The sequence below is a fragment of the Petromyzon marinus genome, chromosome 17, assembly GCF_048934315.1.
Source record: "Petromyzon marinus isolate PM22_M1 ecotype Great Lakes invasive population chromosome 17, UKy_Petmar_22M1.pri1.0, whole genome shotgun sequence".
NCBI classification, from domain to species: Eukaryota; Metazoa; Chordata; class Hyperoartia; order Petromyzontiformes; family Petromyzontidae; genus Petromyzon; species Petromyzon marinus.
Window position 1 is genome coordinate 21550059 of NC_133683.1, and position 19310 is coordinate 21569368.

Below are 19310 nucleotides of genomic sequence, written 5' to 3' on the forward strand. Positions count from 1 at the left end.
ATACACCTGGGAGCCAAAAATCGTTCTGATTGAGAGGGGGTCAAATACTTATTTCCCTCATCAAAATGCAAATCAATTTATAACATTTTTGACATGCGTTTTTCTGGATTTTGTTGTTGTTATTCTGTCTCTCACTGTTCAAATAAAGCTACCATTAAAATTATAGACTGATAATTTTTTTGTCAGTGGGCAAACGTACAAAATCAGTAGGGGATCAAATACTTTTTCCCTCCCTGTATACCATTTGTAAATTAAATAAACGATGTATTAAATACCTTTTTTATATTGGTACACTGTAGAGTGTAGTGTTACTCTAATTTTACGAATTTCAAAGTGCCTGGTGAAATGTATTAATGAATGATAGTTCTCAACGTAATGCGATTTGTATATCTTGTTTGGGAGAGAGAGAGAAACAAATCTACACCAGATATAACACGGCATAATGTGGCCCTTTTAGATGCATTACCCGGCATCGTCAGTTGGCATCAATATTAAACACTGCGCATTCGCTCATCGTTGAAGCACGGCATAGCATCGTGACGATCAAGGACGACACACACACTTCCTCCCACACACGGGCAAAACGCAGTCTCATAAAACCGTGGCGAGACGAGGCCATTTCTGCGTGCAGACGATTCATCACTAAAAGGCACTAAACCTCCTCGTTTCCATCTTCTGGCTCGCTCTCGTCAGGAGATTCCGGCTGTTGCTGCCCTTTCTTAGTTCTGTCCGAGATAAAGACGATTGGCTATGATGGGTGGCGATATGAAAAGAAAGGGAACAGGATAACATTTTTTCAGTGAAAGAGAAAGGTTCAGAAATAGCGTACAAAAATAAACCTTGATTATCGAACCCAGACTGAGAAACAAAGGGTCAGGGTTTTTGTTTTATTTTAAAAAGTAACACCACATTGCATTTATAGATGACAGGAGAACTCCTATTATCCATGACTGTATAATCTACGGGAGCAGTAGGGTATTCTAAAATACTATTATATGTATCCAGTTTCAGATGTCTACATCTGTGGACAAGAGCTTCGTAGCTCATCGAAATCCTCCTCCAGGATAAATGTAGACAAGAGATGTAGACATCTATGGACAGTAGACATCTGTGGACACAGATGTAGACATCTGTGAACATCTGTGGACACAGATTATCCACAATTATCTGGGGCATTTTCCATCCTGCACTGCGGAATGGCTTTCTATTTATTGCGTGCATTTCAAAAGAAATAAATCATTGGAGTGGCACGAGACATTAATCATGGTTTCTGTGGTTTCGCTGCGCATTTGTTCGTGGATAAGTGGAGTAAATGCGCAGATAACATTACAGCTAGTCGGATCAACATTTCATAAGAGGCGTTATACTATTAATGGTGATAAATTTGAGATAAACATTATAATCTGAAAATTTGAATTTATTTGCATCCAATTGGGAGGCATTATTTCTTATACCTTCGTAACAATATTCCATATAAATGGCATTTAAATTTGAAATGGAAAATGTAGTCAAGGCGATTTAAACAAATGTGGATATGGGCTATGATTCAGGACAATGTCTTGTATATGAACTTTGCAGTACTTTGGGACATTCTCCATGGAATTACTGCCGGATTCAGTGGTTAGCATTCGAATCGCGAAGCTGTTATCCACCCCTTTATCATTTATATTATTACTCTGATGATGTAACAATGAGTACTTTTGCCTGATAATCGAGGTTCTTTTGTACAGAGACATGTGTTAAAAGCCGATAAGCGTCTCTCTGGGGTGCGGAAGATTCCAGAAACTGCTATTAGAAAGGGGGGGGGGACCTGATATGAGATCAAAGCACACAGCATGTTGCTTTAATGAATTTTAATAAAATACCCCATTATTGCCATGCAATTTTGAGATCCCAAGAGATTGAAAGCAAACGAGCTCGACGGATGACTTTATCAGCAATGGTCCTGGCTTTTCATGAGAACGAAAATTAATTGATTTCATTGCACACAGCAGGCCAGGTGGTTAATTAGGCAAACACAAAAGACAATATTTCGTATTCCCAAAGGTCTTCAGCAGAAGAATGAAAAACACGTTAGTTTATATGAATATAAAGCAGGGAAATAAATAAATATATCGTGCCATGCCATGCAAAGCAACAGAGGGAACGCCAAGCTTGCAATGCAAACACGGGGCGGGGGCTTTATTTTAACATTGTTTTAGCACGGGAGGACATCGCTGGCATGCCCGTGTTTTCTTCGCAGCACTCGCGGTTCACGTTTATGAACGGAAAAGTCGGCAAATTTGATGAAGGACCATCAGCAATATGGCACGGGCAGAGCCGTGAAAACAACGAAGGGGAGGTGGGGGCGTGTGTGAGAAGCCAGGCAAATGCGTCGCCGTGTCGTTGCCAGGGCTCGTTCCCCACTTGGTGTGCGTCTCGCTCCGCTCCTGCCTAAGCCAGTACCTTATTTTTCTTCTTCTTGCTCTTCTTCTTCTTCTTGCCCTGCGTGCGCGTGTTTTAAGTCGCAACAACACACGGCATCGGTCCGTGAACGGGGTGGCGGGACAACGTGGGGGGGGGGGGGGGCAGTGGGGGGTACAGGTGCGGTCAACACAACGGGCGGTCGGTGGCAAGTTAGCCAAGTGGAATAGGGAAGGTTGAGATTAGAATGAGAATTGCTCTGCACAACATCCACACTTACACCAACCACGCCAATGATGTCGTCCATTTCCCTGACAGGGGGGGTAAGAGAAGGGGGGGGGGGGAGGAGTGTGGAAGGGGATGAACAAATGAGAACTTTGTAAGAGACTGATTTAACAAAAATAACAACAAACACACACATGACATGTAAATATGTAACTTTGAGAAAATTATTTATTCGTGAAAATTACAGACTTGTTTCATTCATCAGCCTGAAAACACATATTTATTTTTGAAAAATTAGTCACGAGACTCGTTTTCATCATCGATGTGTACGTTCGTGAATTGGTTTGTTTCATCACGGACATGCGAACTGTTATCTAATGATACGCCTCATTTCCCTCTACATGTGACCGTTCCTCTCTCTCTCTCTGGTTAACACACCCAACAATATAATTATCATTAATCTATTATTATTGTAAAATTTAACTGTGTCTGTACAGCGTCTTGAAATGTGGGCGCAGCTTGATGCTGCGCACATCCTCATTGCATTGTGTAGATGCATATCCTACGAGCATTAAATATTTACACGCACGCTGCTGCTGCTAAAGTCTTCTTTTCTGAGTAAAGGGAGCCTGGTAATGTTGCATCGAGAAGGCAACGCTCGTTTGAGCGCGCACACTAAACAAAAACACGCACTTAATAACGGTAAAATGGTAATTAGGTGCCTTGTTAACATAGTTGGAGCTATTTTTAATATAACTTTGTTTACTCCCCTGTGCAGCTGTTTATGCGATTAAGTGCTGCGTTTATTTTTAAGATACGGCGGAATTAGCCTCGTAATAGGTTCTCTCGCACGCGGGCAAGAGGAGACACGAGCGTTGGGCTCGTAGCTGCGGGCGCCTGAGGGAGAACCCCCTGCCTGCCTGCCTGCGTGCGCGCGGCCAATCTCGTGCGCACGTGGGTGCACGCGCACGTGGGTGCACGCGCACGTGGGTGCACGCGCACGTGGGTGCACGCGCACGTGGGTGCACGCGCACGTGGGTGCACGCGCACGTGGGTGCACGCGCACGTGGGTGCACGCGCACGTGGGTGCACGCGCACGTGGGTGCACGCGCACGTGGGTGCACGCGCACGTGGGTGCACGCGCACGTGGGTGCACGCGCACGTGGGTGCACGCGCACGTGGGTGCACGCGCACGTGGGTGCACGCGCACGTGGGTGCACGCGCACGTGGGTGCACGCGCACGTGGGTGCACGCGCACGTGGGTGCACGCGCGCGCGTGTTCCCATAGCGGGGAGCGGCAGCGCAGTGGTTAGTGATGAATATCTGGACCGGTCCTGGGCCTCTCCGAGGTCGACTCAGCCTTAAATTAGTACCTGCTGCGGTGTGTCAACCGCACCAGGTACTCAATTTAGTTCAGGTAAGGCACATTGTGCCTTCGATTTAGGTGCTGGAAACAGAGACTGGGGGTTAAGTGGTAAGTGCAGTGGTCAGCACACTGCAATGTCAAAGTGAATAACCTGATATGATCTCGATTCCTTGACGTAGCTGACCTGAGTAGTGAGAGACATCTAAACACTGACCAGCGTGATGAAGTATGGTCAAAGGACACCCCATGACCGATAAGACATGGGGAGGCCCTTCATCCAGCTGTCAATAATAATACTTATTCTTATTATTTTAAACTGAGACTAAGATGAAGCAGTAGATCAGACATTACTCTAAATTACTGTGGTTGTGTTCCTGCCCCAACAGTCTGTTAAAGGCTGTTCATCGTCTATGTGTGTGAGTGTGGCGCACGGGGCCTCTCACTCCGACACGTTGTGCTTCTCGGCGAAGACGCGCAGCAGGAACTCTCCCTCCTGGTGCGCCTCGAAGGTGGACGGCACGATGACGTACTCGCCGGGCGGCAGACGGAACCGCTCCGTCACCTCGCGCAGGTTGATGTAGGAGTTGCAACGCGCGCGCGACGCGTTGTACAGGAAGAAGTCCTTGGGCAGGTGCTCCCGGCTGCCACGCAGCTCCTCGGTCACCTGGGAGATGGTACGAGAGGGCACTTTCGTTCTGTGGTCACGAGGGACAGCAAATGGGGTGTCGTGCACCCATCGTTAAAATGCGTTCTCAAGTGTACCAAGTTGATGGTTTCAGGCCAATCACCAATTACTGCATAAAAAAATTGCATCGCTAAATTCGTTTTTTTTTTACTTTATCACCGTCACTGGCCATGGTCAATCCATTTGTGGATGAAGGCCTCCGCAAGCCGCTGCTATCCCTGATGACCCTGTATGGTAATCCAGCCAGCACCTGTATGGTAATCCAGCCAGCACCTGTATGGTAATCCAGCCAGCACCTGCACACGAACTGCTTTCATCGCTCAGTCTCCTCGGTCGACGTGATCTTGGGCACGTTCAATCCTGTGGCTGCCACTCCGTAATTATCCTTGACCATTGGCTACCATCACTCCTAGCGACGTGGTTCTGCCCAAACCCCACTTACTTTACCTTTTCATTCTGGTTGGCGAGGGTATCTACCGACTGGAGTGAATGCTAAAACACTTTCCATGCAACACATTTCCATGTGTTTATTTATCTATATAATCGCTTAAAACACCAATGCACGTAGTTTGTTCATACAACACAAACATACGTATTCAAAATAAGCCTCGTGTTAGTTTTGTTAGACTTTCAAAAATAATTTCCTTGCAAGCGATGGGTGTTTAGCTGGAGAGGAATTTTAGCTTGCAGTGAACATTATTTAGAAGATCTCATTCTCAATCGTTTTGACTGTCCCTTGCACTGTTGCTTGTTTGCTTTTGCTGGCAAAACACCAACGTTAATATTTCATGTGGATTAAAAATTAAGTCCCTTGGGGTTGTGCTTATTTGGGGTTAGATCTATGGTGAGTAACGAAATGCAAGCATCGGACCCTATGTGTGAGAATCGGTGAGTTCCGATTTGTGTATGTTTTATGCAACGGGTTCACATGACCCATCCAGCCAATAGAAGCCGTTACATCCTCCACACTGTAACAAAAAAAAGAATCGATTCTTGAATGGAATCACAACCATTGATGAAATCACAAGGAGGTGGGGAAAGTGAATTGGTACACCCTAAGCAATGTTGTTGCGATGGTGCCGAATTTCCAGAATACGTGGATTGTATGTATGTTGAACTTCTTTCGCGCCATGCATAGCCAACTGTGCTAATCGGACATGCAGGGGAAGGACAACAAAGTAAACACAAAAAGGAGTTCAAAATAAATTAGTTTTCAATCTAGATTTAAAAGTGCATAGCTCCAGTGGCTTCCTAAAATTGGAAGGAAGAGCGTTCCAGATGGCTGCAGAAGCGCATCTGAAAGTGCGCGATGCAGTGACCGAGTTTGTTCGATGGTTAGCCAAAAGTCGCTGCGAGGATGACCAGAGTCCGCATGACGGTTTATGCCCCTTGGTGAGATCAGCAAGGTATTGCGGATTGAACGTTGGTCTTGTGAAGCCAGGGAATGTATTCTAAGGCCTCAATCTGTTGATCAATAAAAGTGAGATTTTCAGAAATGCCACGAGGATACTTTTATTTTGGCGCAGCTAAAGCCAACCAGGATTTTGGGTTAAAATAAAGTTGGCCTGTGCACTCTGAGGTTGACTATAAACCCCCAGGATGTGCCTTTAAAATGCCACAATCGCTCAACTAAGTGTGTGCACAAATGAAAAGGGAGCATGGTTTATGTGGAGATTTCAACGAGGGCAAGATGTTTCTACGTTCAAACATTGCGGCCTTTGATGGAATGAAAGCAGAACATTCCTCGTTAATGATTTTGCTATAAAGGCACCACAAGGCTTGCTAGACATGGCGGTTTAACGGAGAGGCAGTGAATGAACCTCTAAACCTGTTCTGCGTTGCATTAGGGTTATGGCGTCAAACAGGATCCGTGTGACTTACGTTCAGTTCTCGGGGATTGTATCAAAGTTAAAGCATCAGATCCTTGCTTGCTGGCCTCTTTACATTGTGGGCCTTTGGGCCTGTGTGCATCAGCTGTGTAGATCCAGTACACGTATAAATAAACAATCATAAACATTATCCAGAATGTGCCCGGTCTTATCAGATCTCAGAAAGCGAAAAAGGGTTTCTGAGCCTGGACAGAGCTTGGAAGGCTGACCTCCATGCACAAACAGGTCATCGTACGGTCCATACGGTGGGCTGCAGAGGCCAGTGCAGCAAGATGCATTGTGGTACGGTACTTATATTGTATGCATGTTGAACGTCTTTTGCACCGTACGTAGCCAACGATGCTAATCTCCCAGATGCATGCTCCTCACCTTCACCAACCCGCACTAACCAGGATGGTGAAGTATGGTCATGTAACCACCACAACCCACACGGCGTGGGGAGGCCCTCATCCAGCAGTAGACTGACGAAAGGGCTGTAAGCCTGCGGCATTAGAGCCAAGACAGCGTTGGATTTACGAGTTCAGCAGAGATTGCTAAAGAGCGTTTGCGCAATGTCTTTCTACACCTAGATTACCAATGTTTGATTTGTTTTACCTGTCTTTATTCAAATAATACCATTAACAAACATGGAAGAGTAGGCCAAATACCATCTAAAGGGGTTCTACAGAAGTGGAGGCCCTTCTAGCAGGAGTGCCAAGAGCAGGTAATTTCAGCGCTGCACCTTTACCTTTAGGTTGCAGGGATTCGCAACGAGCGTTGTAGATTGCAAGCAACAGTTCAGCGTGTAGCCTAGCAGTCTGTACACTGGGCACTGAGTGAGCCCGTGGTGCAGGGTCTGGATAAAACGTGCGGCCTGCGGGCACGGGCACGCTTTGGTAATTCAAATTCGCGCTTACAGAAATCCCCCAAAGTGTCCCTTCTGGATAGCATTTTCCCTCGTGCATATCTGTGTTTTGCGCGCTAACACAGACAGTAATATCTACGGGACCTTATTGTGCCAGTATGAAAATGATGGGGGGGGGGGTGGAAACAAGAATAGGCTCGACCCTTTCTGGCAATCAAACAGGAGGTGTTAAGATGTTCAAACACCAAACAGATACCTCTTGGAAGGCAGAAAATCTGCATTAACCACACATACTTGCGGCAAAACATACAAACGTGATCTGATAATTATATATGCATTGTCTTTGAAACTTGATGCCTTGCAATAAGCATCAATTGGGTGTTTGAACATCTTAAACACCTCCTTATTGCCAGAAAGGGTAAGGCCCATTTATTTCGTTCTCACCAACAGACATTAGCGTTCTACACTTTGTCATGCTCTTATTTCTGATGGTCCGTGTCTGGTGGAATTTCTACTTTTATTTGTCTCTGCTGCTCGGAGTGAGCGAACGCTCGGATCGCCGCGGCTTCCCTGGGCGACGCACGCACCTCGTAAATGGCGAATCCGATGGTGAGCATGGTGCTGCCCTGCCTGCGCTCCTTGCGTCGGTTCTTCTGCATGAGCGCGACGATAAAGGAGCACAGCAGCTCGTTGTCGTCGGGGTCATCGTCTTCGTCGTAGAGCTGCAGTCGATACTGGGGGTTCGTCCAGAAGGTATCTGCGCGAGCACGTGGCCAGCACAGCAGCAGGTCACGTGTCAGATTTCGAGCCGCGCGGACTCACGTAGGGCGTACACAGTCACACGTGTATGCACACGGACTCACGCAGCTGCACATAGCCTCGGACACACATCGATCACACAGACCCGCATAGACTTACACAGGACCCACACAAACTCACAAATTCACTACTGGCGTTGATGCCTACTGTCATATAAGAAGTGGCAAAGTCGTTGAGGGCATCGCTGAGATCCCAGGTTCCTCGTCTGGGTTTTAGCCACCCGTGGATAAATGTAGTTCTCAAATGTAGTGGATTGATGCTCTCAGCCCGATCACCACAGAGTGCACACACCAAAATATATTCTAATAAGTTAGTTTTACTCTTAACTTAATATTCCACACATTAAATAGTTATCTGCAGTGGTGCACATTGGAAAATTGCAACTTCAAGTGTGTGGATAAATCTTCTTTTGTTCTTCATAATAAAGGTTTTTGGGTTAGATCGCGTTATTTATAAATGTGTCATAACCCTCCACCACCCGACACGGCCAATCAGCAAAAAAAGTGTCACGTTGACAAAAGAAAAATAATTCACTACTTTAGCCCACCGGTGTGTTGAAGAGTGAATCCACAACATTTACAGTTTGAGTACGCCGTTTCGCTGGTAATTACATCCAGCATCATCGAGCAATTCGCCAGAATGGTAAAGCCCTCGCTTGCTCCCGGTCTTAAATAGAGCAGCAGGGTGACGTCATAATTTATGAGAATAAAATAATAAAATAAAACTATAAAGGTTACTTGAAGCGATCTCAAAAGCTGCGGGCCACTCTCGAATGGCAAGGCTTCTCAAAGTCATCGTGACCCACCAGGGTAAGCCTTTCTATGTTTACCAACAATGTTCACCAATACCCTCCGTTCAAACACAAATCAAGTCACTATACTCATTGGTTTTTTCGGTAAATTCACGTATGTAGAAAATAATTTTAATATAATTTTCTACATACGTGACTTTACCGAAAAAACCAATGAGCATAGTAATTTATGCAGTCACGAAAGCTTCAATTCTATACAAATCAAGTCGTTATACGCAGCCGCACGTGTCTCATTATTGCGACACAATAGCCCCAGGTGACTGCAGAGTGCTTGTTACGAAGTGCATTCTACACGCACACAAGCACACGTGGTGTTAATTTAAACCAGGTGCTCTATCCAAGTAACGAGGGAACTATTTCGCAACCGTCAGGAGTGTGCAGCTTGTAGCCAACTTTATTCGCAATCCAACGGTAATTTGTGAAACTTGGAAAGGAGCACCGTGGGAGTCTGCGTGGACCAGAGTTTGGAGAAACTACGGGTGGAGTTGCACTGCTCTCGGAGACTTCTCTACCGATCCTGAAGTCTCGTGACAAGATACACTCGGTGTAATGGAAGAGGATTGGGAAAGAAAAACAAAATCACAACACACAAGTGTTCCCCGATTGCTTTGTGTCACAACTGAGCATGCCATGATTTGTCTCCATGAGTAGGCAACGATGGGAAAGGGACCGGTCACGTTCGGAAAGATGGAGCGAAATGAAACTATAGAAACGAGACAGGAAAACAAAAATGGAAAATACGAAAGAAAGGGGAACGTTATATGAGAAAGAATCAAGTCCGAATTCGAATCGCGGCCCTGAATTGTGACTATTCATCGAATCGCTGGGAGAGTTAATTGTTTCACACCTGAAGTTTATTTATCTAAATAGCAGTTGTGGCATTACAGGAATGGGTGCACACTTTAATTTCTGTGATACCGTATCCCGCACAGGATTAATTCATCTCATCATCTCTGAGGCCCATGGGCTGGAGGGGGTCCGAGCACGGAGCTCAGAAGAGAGAGGAATGCAGATAGCGAGTGCCCATTTCATTCCTTGCAACAGGACCAATGCCAACCATGCAAAGCCTCTGCCTCCGGGGTGGATTAATTTCACCACCAGCTGGCTTGTCAACAGCTGCTGTCCTACATAGAGACTGGGCGTTTGTGTGTGGGGGGCTGGTGTGTTTGTGAGGTGCTGCTGAGAAATTGGGGGAGTTGGGAGAGAGGACAGTCAGGAGACAGAGTCGACGAAGGAGCAGGTAGGCGGAGGAGAGGGTAGGCAGGGGAGCAGATAGACAGGGTAGCGGGTAGACAGGGGACAGGTAGACAGCGGAGAGGGTAGATGGAGGAGCAGGTAGGCAGGGGAGCAGGTAGGGCTGGGGAGCGGGTAGACGAGCGAGATGCAAACAGGGTAGCGAGGGTGCTGGCGGTACCCGGGTAGTTCCGGCAGCCGCCCGCCGAGCAGCCACGCACCCAGCGGCCCTCGCTGACCGACACCGTCCACTTGTTGGTGCGGTCGTCGGCGAGCGCGTCCGGCGACAGATTGCAGATCTCCAGCTTGGTGAAGTTGCGGCAGAAGTCCTGGAAGGATATCCTTGAGCGGGGAGAGAAGATCGTCGACGGGTTGTGTTTGCGCTCACAACGATAGGCCCGGTGCATACGAGCCGAGTTCCGACCCGGCAATTGCCTCGTGGTCCAGGTGATTTTGTGATGGAGTTGGTCAGTTATTTGTTGAAAAAAAAGAGCACTTTTACGTGGTATACAACTAAGGGATTAATGACTTCCTCCCTCCCCTCTCTTGCAATTCAGCAAACTGTCGTGATTTTGGGTTCATCGTTTGAATCGATAATTCATTAATATTGTTTTTAACTTTGTGACAAATGTAGTGGCCCCTCGGGACTGGAGGGGGTCGCATTAATCCATAATTTATAGATATTGTATACACACAGTAATATGAAATACATCATTACACCCCTGATATTAAACCCCTACCAAAAGTATCAACAGCTTTAACAGCTATCACAAAAAATCCCAAAATATTTTTGAGGTGAAATACATTTCACGGAGTTTTTTTTTTACCTTACATTTAAATTAGAAAAGTATGTTTTTGGTATGAAATGATCAAGAAAACCACTTCATATTTCTGAAATGACTGACGTTCATCAGTCTGCAAGTGGTAAAAATATAAAAATAATTTTCCACGGATCACATTTCTGTTGTTTACATTTACAAAATAAGATTCAGAAAATATTTCCTGAAATTTACAACCGGTATAGATATGAGAGTGATGAAAGTTTTAATCTTAGTATTTTTTGTATATTGAGTTACATATCACGAAGGGAAATGTTCACTTAAGTTGTTTTCAACATCGTCATTATCAGCCCTGATCTTTCCACTGCTGAAGTAAGGGATCATGAAAATCTGTCTCCATCTCTCACAGTCTCACAATGCAACAAATTACATGTCGTTGTTTTGTAAGATGCCATGTTTTTTTCTATTGCCTAACATTAGCATGCTTAAAACGTTCCCAATTCGAATGATTTTCACCGGTTAGCAGTGGTCCGTTGTTTTACACTGAATTAAATAGGTCACTCGGGGACATTTTAACTTTAGTTGTCTTATACAACTGCAGTGTGCTACGATTCTGCCATGCTTGGCAAAGGCACGGTATGTGCATGTTCTCCCGCATGCTGTCTGACATTTCGCTCCACGTGTTGGGAGCTTTGTCGGGAGCGGCCAGAAAACACGACATCAGAGTGTTTTTGTAACAGACTGTTGGGGCAAGTGCTGTTAGCAAGTAACGCCTATGAAGGCCGGCACAGCAACACGAGGGGGTTGTTGGCCAGCACCACGCCCGACCGCCTTTGTCTCCTCAGTGGCGATGTTCACACACTGCACCAAGTACTCAGCTGAGGCTGAGTCAACCTAGGGGTGGCCCAGGACCAGTTCCGATAATCGTCACTGGTATTGGCTGTAAGCGGGAATCGAACTCGGGTGGCGGGGTTCACAGTGCAGTGCGCTAACCGCTACACGACCGCCCCTCATTAGGTAAGCGGTTATGTAACACAACGGCGAACACCCTTGATATTAACCAACAGCATCCTTATGTGGTACTGTAACCACGTATTACTTTTTCTGACACCACTGCAGGCCAGGTGGCGTCCCCGAGGCTAACTCGACAATTCAGGCTGCCGAACCTGCGGGGGCTGCCCCTTTTGCATCTCGCGCGACGCCTGGGAGAGAACCGGGGGGTCACCGCGACGCCTGAGAGAGAACCGGGGGTCACCGTGACACCTGAGAGAGAACCGGGGGGTCACCGCGACGCCTGAGAGAGAACCGGGGGGTCACCGTGACACCTGAGAGAGAACCGGGGGTCACCACGACGCCTGGGATAGAACCGGGGGGTCACCGTGACGCCTGGGAGAGGATCGGGGGGTCACCGTGACGCCTGGGAGAGAACCGGGGGGTCACCACGACGCCTGAGAGAGAACCGGGGGGTCACTGTGACACCTGAGAGAGAACCGGGGGGTCACCGTGACGCCTGAGAGAGAACCGGGGGGTCACGGCGATGCCGAACACAACGGCAAGGCGGCAATTGTAACAGCTGACGCGACCGCAGTGGGCATAGGTCACCAGAACTCCCCGTCCTCAGCGCTGATGAGTTGAAGGCGCTGCTTCTCCGATGGCGTGATTTCATTCCACTCCTTGGAGCTGTAAAGGGGGGGGGGGGGGTAAAAAAAAAGACAACTTTAGAACAGGCCAATAAATGCCAGCGTTCACACAGCTCACTCCGACAAAATAATCATTGGCGCTGCCCAGTAACAGAGGGACGTGTTTGGCATTACAACGTTTCGCCCCCCGCCTCTGACGGTTATTCTCTGAAGGAGGTCCAATGTCCAAATTGTTAGTCTGCTGTTTATTTTGCTGTCTCAATGAGGGGCTAATGGGTGCACAGTGTTGAGGTGGTTTTGCTCTTTGCTTAGCACACGTGGCAGTATGGGTGTGTAACGATGCGTTTAATCGTCAATAAAAAATTGAACATTAGTCTCAATCATTTTGTAAGAATGTTTTGCGTTTTTGTATCCCTTGCGTGTCAAAGCTTCACAGGCACGAGAGATGATCCATTCAGTACGATGCACGAGAATCAATCCTTGAACTGAATAATGACATGCCGAGTTGACATGTACCAATTCGGGCACTCCAGTTTCCTCCCACAATGTAAACACTCGTTAATTAGCTGGACACATCTGCACATGTGTGTATATATAGAGAGGACCACAAAGCTTGGACAATTATTGGTGCCGGCTCGCCGCCTGGCTGTTGCTGCCCTTTCCAACTTGTCTGTGGTTCCTCCTCGTGACTCTGAGTCACTCTCTCTCTATCTACGAGCGAGTGCTGTGCGGCGCATTACAAGTTCAAATGATTATTGTTTAGTCTGATTAGAAAACGTTTGTTTCCTCCGTGAGCCTAAATGTAAGAGCGTAACATTTGTGTAAATAGTAAATTATCATGCATGTGTAGTGGTATAGCGTTGGCTGCTGGTGGAAAAGGTTAACTGCGGTGTCGGGCAGTACCCACGTCAGCAGGCTACGATAGACACGAGAGGGGGACATCTAAAGGGGAAAGGTCACAGAAGGGGCCCATCGGGAAGCCCCGGGAACCCGCTGGTAGGTTCCAGAAGGGGGCGTGGCAGGGGCGGGGCGTGGCAGGGGCGGAGCGAGGCCACGCAGGGAGTATAAGAGGGGGCCCTGAGCGGCAGCTCGGGGCTGTTGCTGGAAGTGGAATCCCCGTCGTGCCGCTCAAGATCACTGTCGTCACCATCTCCTCGTCATCGTCTCTGCCTTCACCATCCCGGGGTGCTGTTAGTCAGACAGCCTGCCAACTGTTCTAACAATAGACCGTCTTATTTCGATTTAAAGCTTTCGTGACTGCAAGGATTCATCTTCTTGGTTCTTTCGGTAAAGTCACGTAGAATGAGAATAAAACAATAAAACAAAATACAACAATAAAATTTTCACGACGTTTCGGCCACAACACAAGTAGCCTTCTTCATGTGAAGGAACAGAACTGTCGGGACGACCGCGGTCGTCTTACAGCACCCCGGGATGGTGAAGGCAGAGACGACGACGAGGAGATGGTGAAAGAAACAAGAAAATAGACGGTCTTAATTGTAACAGTGTGCACCCACGCAGGGTGTTGTGTATTATCTCGGCGGTGCTTGTTAAATAAACGAAGTTCATCCAAGTATTACTGTCTACGATCTGCGTCCCTACACATGTGTAGCGAGTATGCAAATCAATGCTTATCAATGAATCATTAGATCAGCTTTATGTGCGCAAAGCGTTGAATGACTTACTCAATATACTGTAGAATCGCGTAGGCACGTGACGAGGTATACTGGACGTGGTGTGCCAGATACGGAAATATTTTCCGGGTCGCTGATCTGGAGGGAACTGGCTGGAACTCAATCACCACAGAGAGCCCCGTATGGTTTGTTTTAACGCGTGCAGCCTCTGCTTGGAGATTCGGCAAACGCCTTCGTAGCTTGTGTGCGTGCATGTACGTTTAACTCTTTTGCACCGTACATAGCCAAACATGCACATCGGAGGTCCGGGAGAAGGACAACAAACTAAACATAAAAAGCAGTTCGAACGAAATCAGTTTTCAATCTAGGTTTAAAAGTGCATAGCTCCAGTAGCTTCCTAATATTAGAAGGAAGAGCATTCCAGACAGCCGCATAAAAACATATGAGAGCGCACGGTGCAGTGACCGTCTTTGTTCGGTGGCTAACGAAAATCCTCTGAAATGATGACCGGAGTTCCCATGATGGATTATGCCCCTTGACGAGATCAGCAGGGTATTGTGATTGATTTGTAGCCAGCACTATGTGTGTAATGAGTGCGACCTTAAACACGACTGCAGCACCCACTGCAACTGCAGAGCCTTTCCAGAATAACAACACGGACGATACAAGGGTCGCAAAAGTCAAGCCGCTGCTCCTTTCAAGCCTTGGCATAGCGTTTGTGGATTTGCGGCCCCTCCTCTGATCCGCCCAAACTTCATTCCTAATTATACTTTCTCGTTTCCACCTATTGTGTATCAGTTGGTTTCTCTTTGTTACACTAGTCAGCAAAAGCTGTCGAACCATTGTACACAGCCAGCGAGCGGAGGGCGGGGGTGAGAATTGTGACAGGAAGAGGGTGGGTGGAGGTGGGTGGAGGCGGGTGACGCTCAACCGGTCGGGTCAAGGTAGATCAGAGCGAGCGGAAAAGTGTGGAAAAGACATTGACACTGTCACGCACGCGTCGCTCCACGGCCCGATCCACTCCACGTGACCCCATGGATTTCGCAGTCGGACCAGCTGCACGATCTTGCTGCGATGCTTCACCTACACATTCGTCACACGTGAACACAGAACAGAGGCAGAGGACAGAATTTGGCGTGCAGACAGCTGGGGCAAGCGATTCCAGTGGGCTACCTGTTCGGGCTGGCACAAAGTAGTTGCAAATTCACCTCGTACTAGAATGTCAAATCGTTGTTGACTCTGTGCTGGCAAACATGGGTTAGGTTTACAATGAATGAGTAATTTAGATAAACACAAAACTCGTTCCTTCACCAAGAACGATAAAAGTCCCACTGGTCCAATGAGACCGTTGATGAGAACACACCTAAATGTACCTGTGGACATTAATGGCACTTTAGATCTTTATTGTTCCTCCTTTTAAATGGTATCGCTCTACATTGGTGTCTCTCCTTCATCACTACAACAGCACACACAGAACCTGCAACACTGTCACTCAAGGCTTTGAGCCGCAAATGCGACAATTCCATGACCACCAACTTGCATTCCAGGATCATCAGAACAGTCCACATCCAAGTCCCCATACTTCAAAGGCCCTGGGGCTCCAGGAGCTCAGACCCTCACGCGTCCTCCCCCATGCCCCATCCTCCCCTGCCTCCCTTCTCTACCCTCTGCAGCCAGGCTGAGAGACTCAGGAAACGCAGGCCAAGGTTAGGTTAAGCTTTTCAGAGCTGATGCGCTTTTATTTCTGCGAGTAAGATGACCCAGGCGAAGGATGCCGTTAACCCCGCTGCCAGCCTCCACATTGACCCGGTGACATTACAACAGATTCTGAGGCCAGCTTCGGGCAAATGGGGTGACACATAAGCACGTGACTCGGTTTGCAAAAAAAAAAACGAGCTCCTGGACCCTCTCCCTCGAGCCCATTTCAGGTTGGGTTCGGCGTCGCAGGATTGCCTTGGGAGCATGGCCCCGAGCTGGCTACCGCCGGGGTTGTGAACTTCACCATGACCCTCGCCCCCTGGCGGCTGCGTAAATGCAGCGTGAGCGGAGGGGCTCTCGGCTGGCGGTGAACGTGCGACGGCGGTGGGAAGGGACGTCGACCTCGTCCAAGCCCGTGATGGAGTAGGCGTGGTTTCGCACGAGCCCCATGGGCGTCCGCGACTCTGCGTGCGTCAACATGGCGATCTGTGGGGAGACATTTGAGATGGTAGAGGGAACAAAGGTTTAGAAGCACGTGTTGTGTTCCTTCTTCGGTAAGGCTACCGTACTTCTGGAAGGCTTCAACCAGGACGTATGGTAATCGGGCAGCCCTTTTCTGTCTGACATTGGCCTGGCCTACTCTTTAGAGGTCCGGCTTACTCATCTGCCCACTGTGCCCACTTCTCAGGTAGCACTGCCCTGTGTCCTCATCATGAGTTGAGTGCGAAGTCTGAAAAACCTTTGGGCGGGACAAAAATTTGGACAAAGTTAAAAGATCTCTACGGCTGGTTATCGTATGCCATGTGTCGGTGCTCACGTGGAGAATCCAGGTGTCCTGCTCCACAGTTTTGTGAGTGTACACTCACAGACTGTTTTCATAAACTATCCAGCAATTTAACGTTGTTAAGTTAGGACATCAGGAGATGTATTCACGTGCAGGATTGAGATGCATTGCTGAGTGGGTGACGGTGATTAAACATTTCAAGAGTACCAAGTCGCTCTGCAAACAACATATTTCATATAGCTTACGTTTTTGTTGCATCATATAAAATATATCAAAAATATAATACATCAACCATGATTATATATTTACAAGTGTACTTCATTGATTTATTTTTATTAGCCTATGACACGCAATGGCCATATAAACATTTTCGGGGGGGGCGTGGGGTATCCGCCCCTTTTGCCCCCTTCTAGGTGAGCCTCTGCTGCTGGTGATGATATTTCAGGACCAACATTGCCGCTCGTGATCACCATTAAGATAACATGTGAGCACAATGCAGTGGCTGCAGGATTTTATCACGAGCAAACACATGAATGGATATCCACACACTGGCGAGGGTGTCTTCATTGATATTAACATGATAGAATATTCCGTCAGGGTCCAAATTGGCCAAATTCAAAAATGACCCGCAAATTACCAATTTGGGATGATACATAGCAACCGTCACCACCCATGGGCAGACGAATGCCCCCAGGCCACTCTTCCAAATGAGACTCCTCTACACTGTTCTCGTGAGTTCTTACCTGGTGAAACACAAGACACTCTATTCCTATTGGTGTTAGTTGAACTATATTAAAAGGAAGTGCAAGCATAATTGTGACTTTTGAATGTTAATAATAAATTTAAATGCACACCTTTGTCAGTCCACGACTGAATGAAGGTCTCAACACACGTGCGTGCGTAAACACCGCGTATTGGTCATGGAGGATGTTTTCCCATACTTCACCAAACTGATAAGTATGGCGAAGTATGGGGGGGACATGCTGGTTTAGATATCGCCACTGATGTTAGCCGTGAACAGGAAAAACACCTCAAGTTGACAGGTGCATAACGCAGCCCGCTAACAACTGCGTGACTGCTACCTTTCTTTTACTGTTGCGATCGAAGCCATGAGTGTCCATGGCAGTGCAGCAGTTTAAATATGCTGATATAAATAGACCAACTGCTGATTCACATCTGAAACCTCATCTAATGACCTGCCAAACCTAAATAAAGACATCAATGTATTTTAAAACCCGAGCATGTTCTGACCACATCTGGTTCATCATGATGTGACTGTAGAAGGAGGCAATTTTTCATGGGCCTTGCACACAAGAGGGCCCCACTGTGGGCCTGGTTTTACAAGCACTAGCCAGGCTCTGGCCTGCTCAACATCAAAGACCTGATGAGATTATTTGGCCTAAGTCATGCAAACAATCTCATCTGCAGCTGTTCTGGGGCGGCTGCCTTGGCATCTGCTAGTTGTATATATGCGTGTTGAACATCTTTCGCACCATACATAGCCAACCGTGCTAATCGGAGGTGCGGGGGAAGGACAAACTAACATGTGGCTTATCATGTGCAAATTTATAGCAGCCAAATACTCTAAACGCACGTTTCTAAAAGTGGAGGGAAAAACCAGAGGACCCGGAGAAAAGTCCACTCGACCACGGGGAATGCACGCAAACTCCAAATATACAACAGGCGTCAAGGTCGGGATCAAACCCACGACCACCCGCACACCGGCCGCGGGAGTTAATATCTCGCCACCGCGGGCGGTCACCTTGGGCGTGATGGGGCCGCTAACGCTGCTGTCCCTGGTCAGGCTGCGTCCTCCTCCACCTCCATCGGGGAAGTCAAACTTGATGTCGCCTCCCTGTGCCGACGACGCTCCAGGCCCCGGCGAGAAGGGGTCCGGCAGCGCCGAGAACGGGGTGCGTGGGAAGCCGCGCGCCAGCGGGGAGCCGCCGCTCGCCTGCGTCGGGGGGTGCAGGTGCGAGTGGTCCTGCTCGCCCTCGTGCTCGCCCTCGTGCTCGCCCTCGTGCTCGCCCTCGTGCTCGCCCTCGTGCTCGTGGTCCTCTTCGTCGCAGCAGCTGTCGCACTTGGAGCGGACGAGGCCGATGCTGTCGGGAGCTGGGACCCCGCAGCGCCAGCACATCCCATCCTGGGCACAAGCGCGGGCACAGCAGCTGCAGCAGGTGCACGTTTTCTAACGGCCCAGATTCCCCAAATTAGCACCCCCCTCCCCCGCCAACTATGGACGTGTTGCTTTGAGTACCTTAAAGAGAGCAGCTTTATAAATGTAATTGATTATCACAGAGGTGCCTAGACAGGTCCCCAGTATCACTTTTGAATGGATTAGCTCTGTCCGTCTGTCTGCCTGTCTCAGTAGGGGCGGGATCACAACTCTCGTAATTACTGCTCATCCAAATGGCATATTGATTCGTCATATTACATGTGAACCTCTTGGGGGTTGACTAAAAGAGGCAATCAAGCTTTCAAAATTGCAAGCGACAGCCCC

General features: G+C 47.9%; 1 protein-coding gene across 4 annotated transcripts in view; it reads right to left on the reverse strand.

Moving 5' to 3' along the window:
• The window catches only part of LOC116943170 (calpain small subunit 2-like), a 66180-nt gene that overhangs the window by 16976 nt on the left and 29894 nt on the right, over positions 1–19310 (reverse strand). The window contains exons 7-16 of one of the 4 annotated variants that reach the window (XM_032955776.2): positions 18573–18953; positions 16429–16512; positions 15326–15411; positions 12657–12734; positions 10457–10617; positions 8000–8169; positions 4438–4658; positions 2684–2714; positions 2446–2484; positions 659–748 (exon numbers count right to left, since the gene is read on the reverse strand). In XM_032955776.2, the coding sequence (XP_032811667.2) occupies positions 659–748; positions 2446–2484; positions 2684–2714; positions 4438–4658; positions 8000–8169; positions 10457–10617; positions 12657–12734; positions 15326–15411; positions 16429–16512; positions 18573–18953 (1341 nt within the window). Of the gene's footprint in view, positions 1–658; positions 749–2445; positions 2485–2683; positions 2715–4437; positions 4659–7999; positions 8170–8778; positions 8887–10456; positions 10618–12656; positions 12735–15325; positions 15412–16428; positions 16513–18572; positions 18954–19310 lie in introns of those variants that run through there. The other 3 variants (XM_076067723.1, XM_032955778.2, XM_076067724.1) reach the window with 3 other exon arrangements.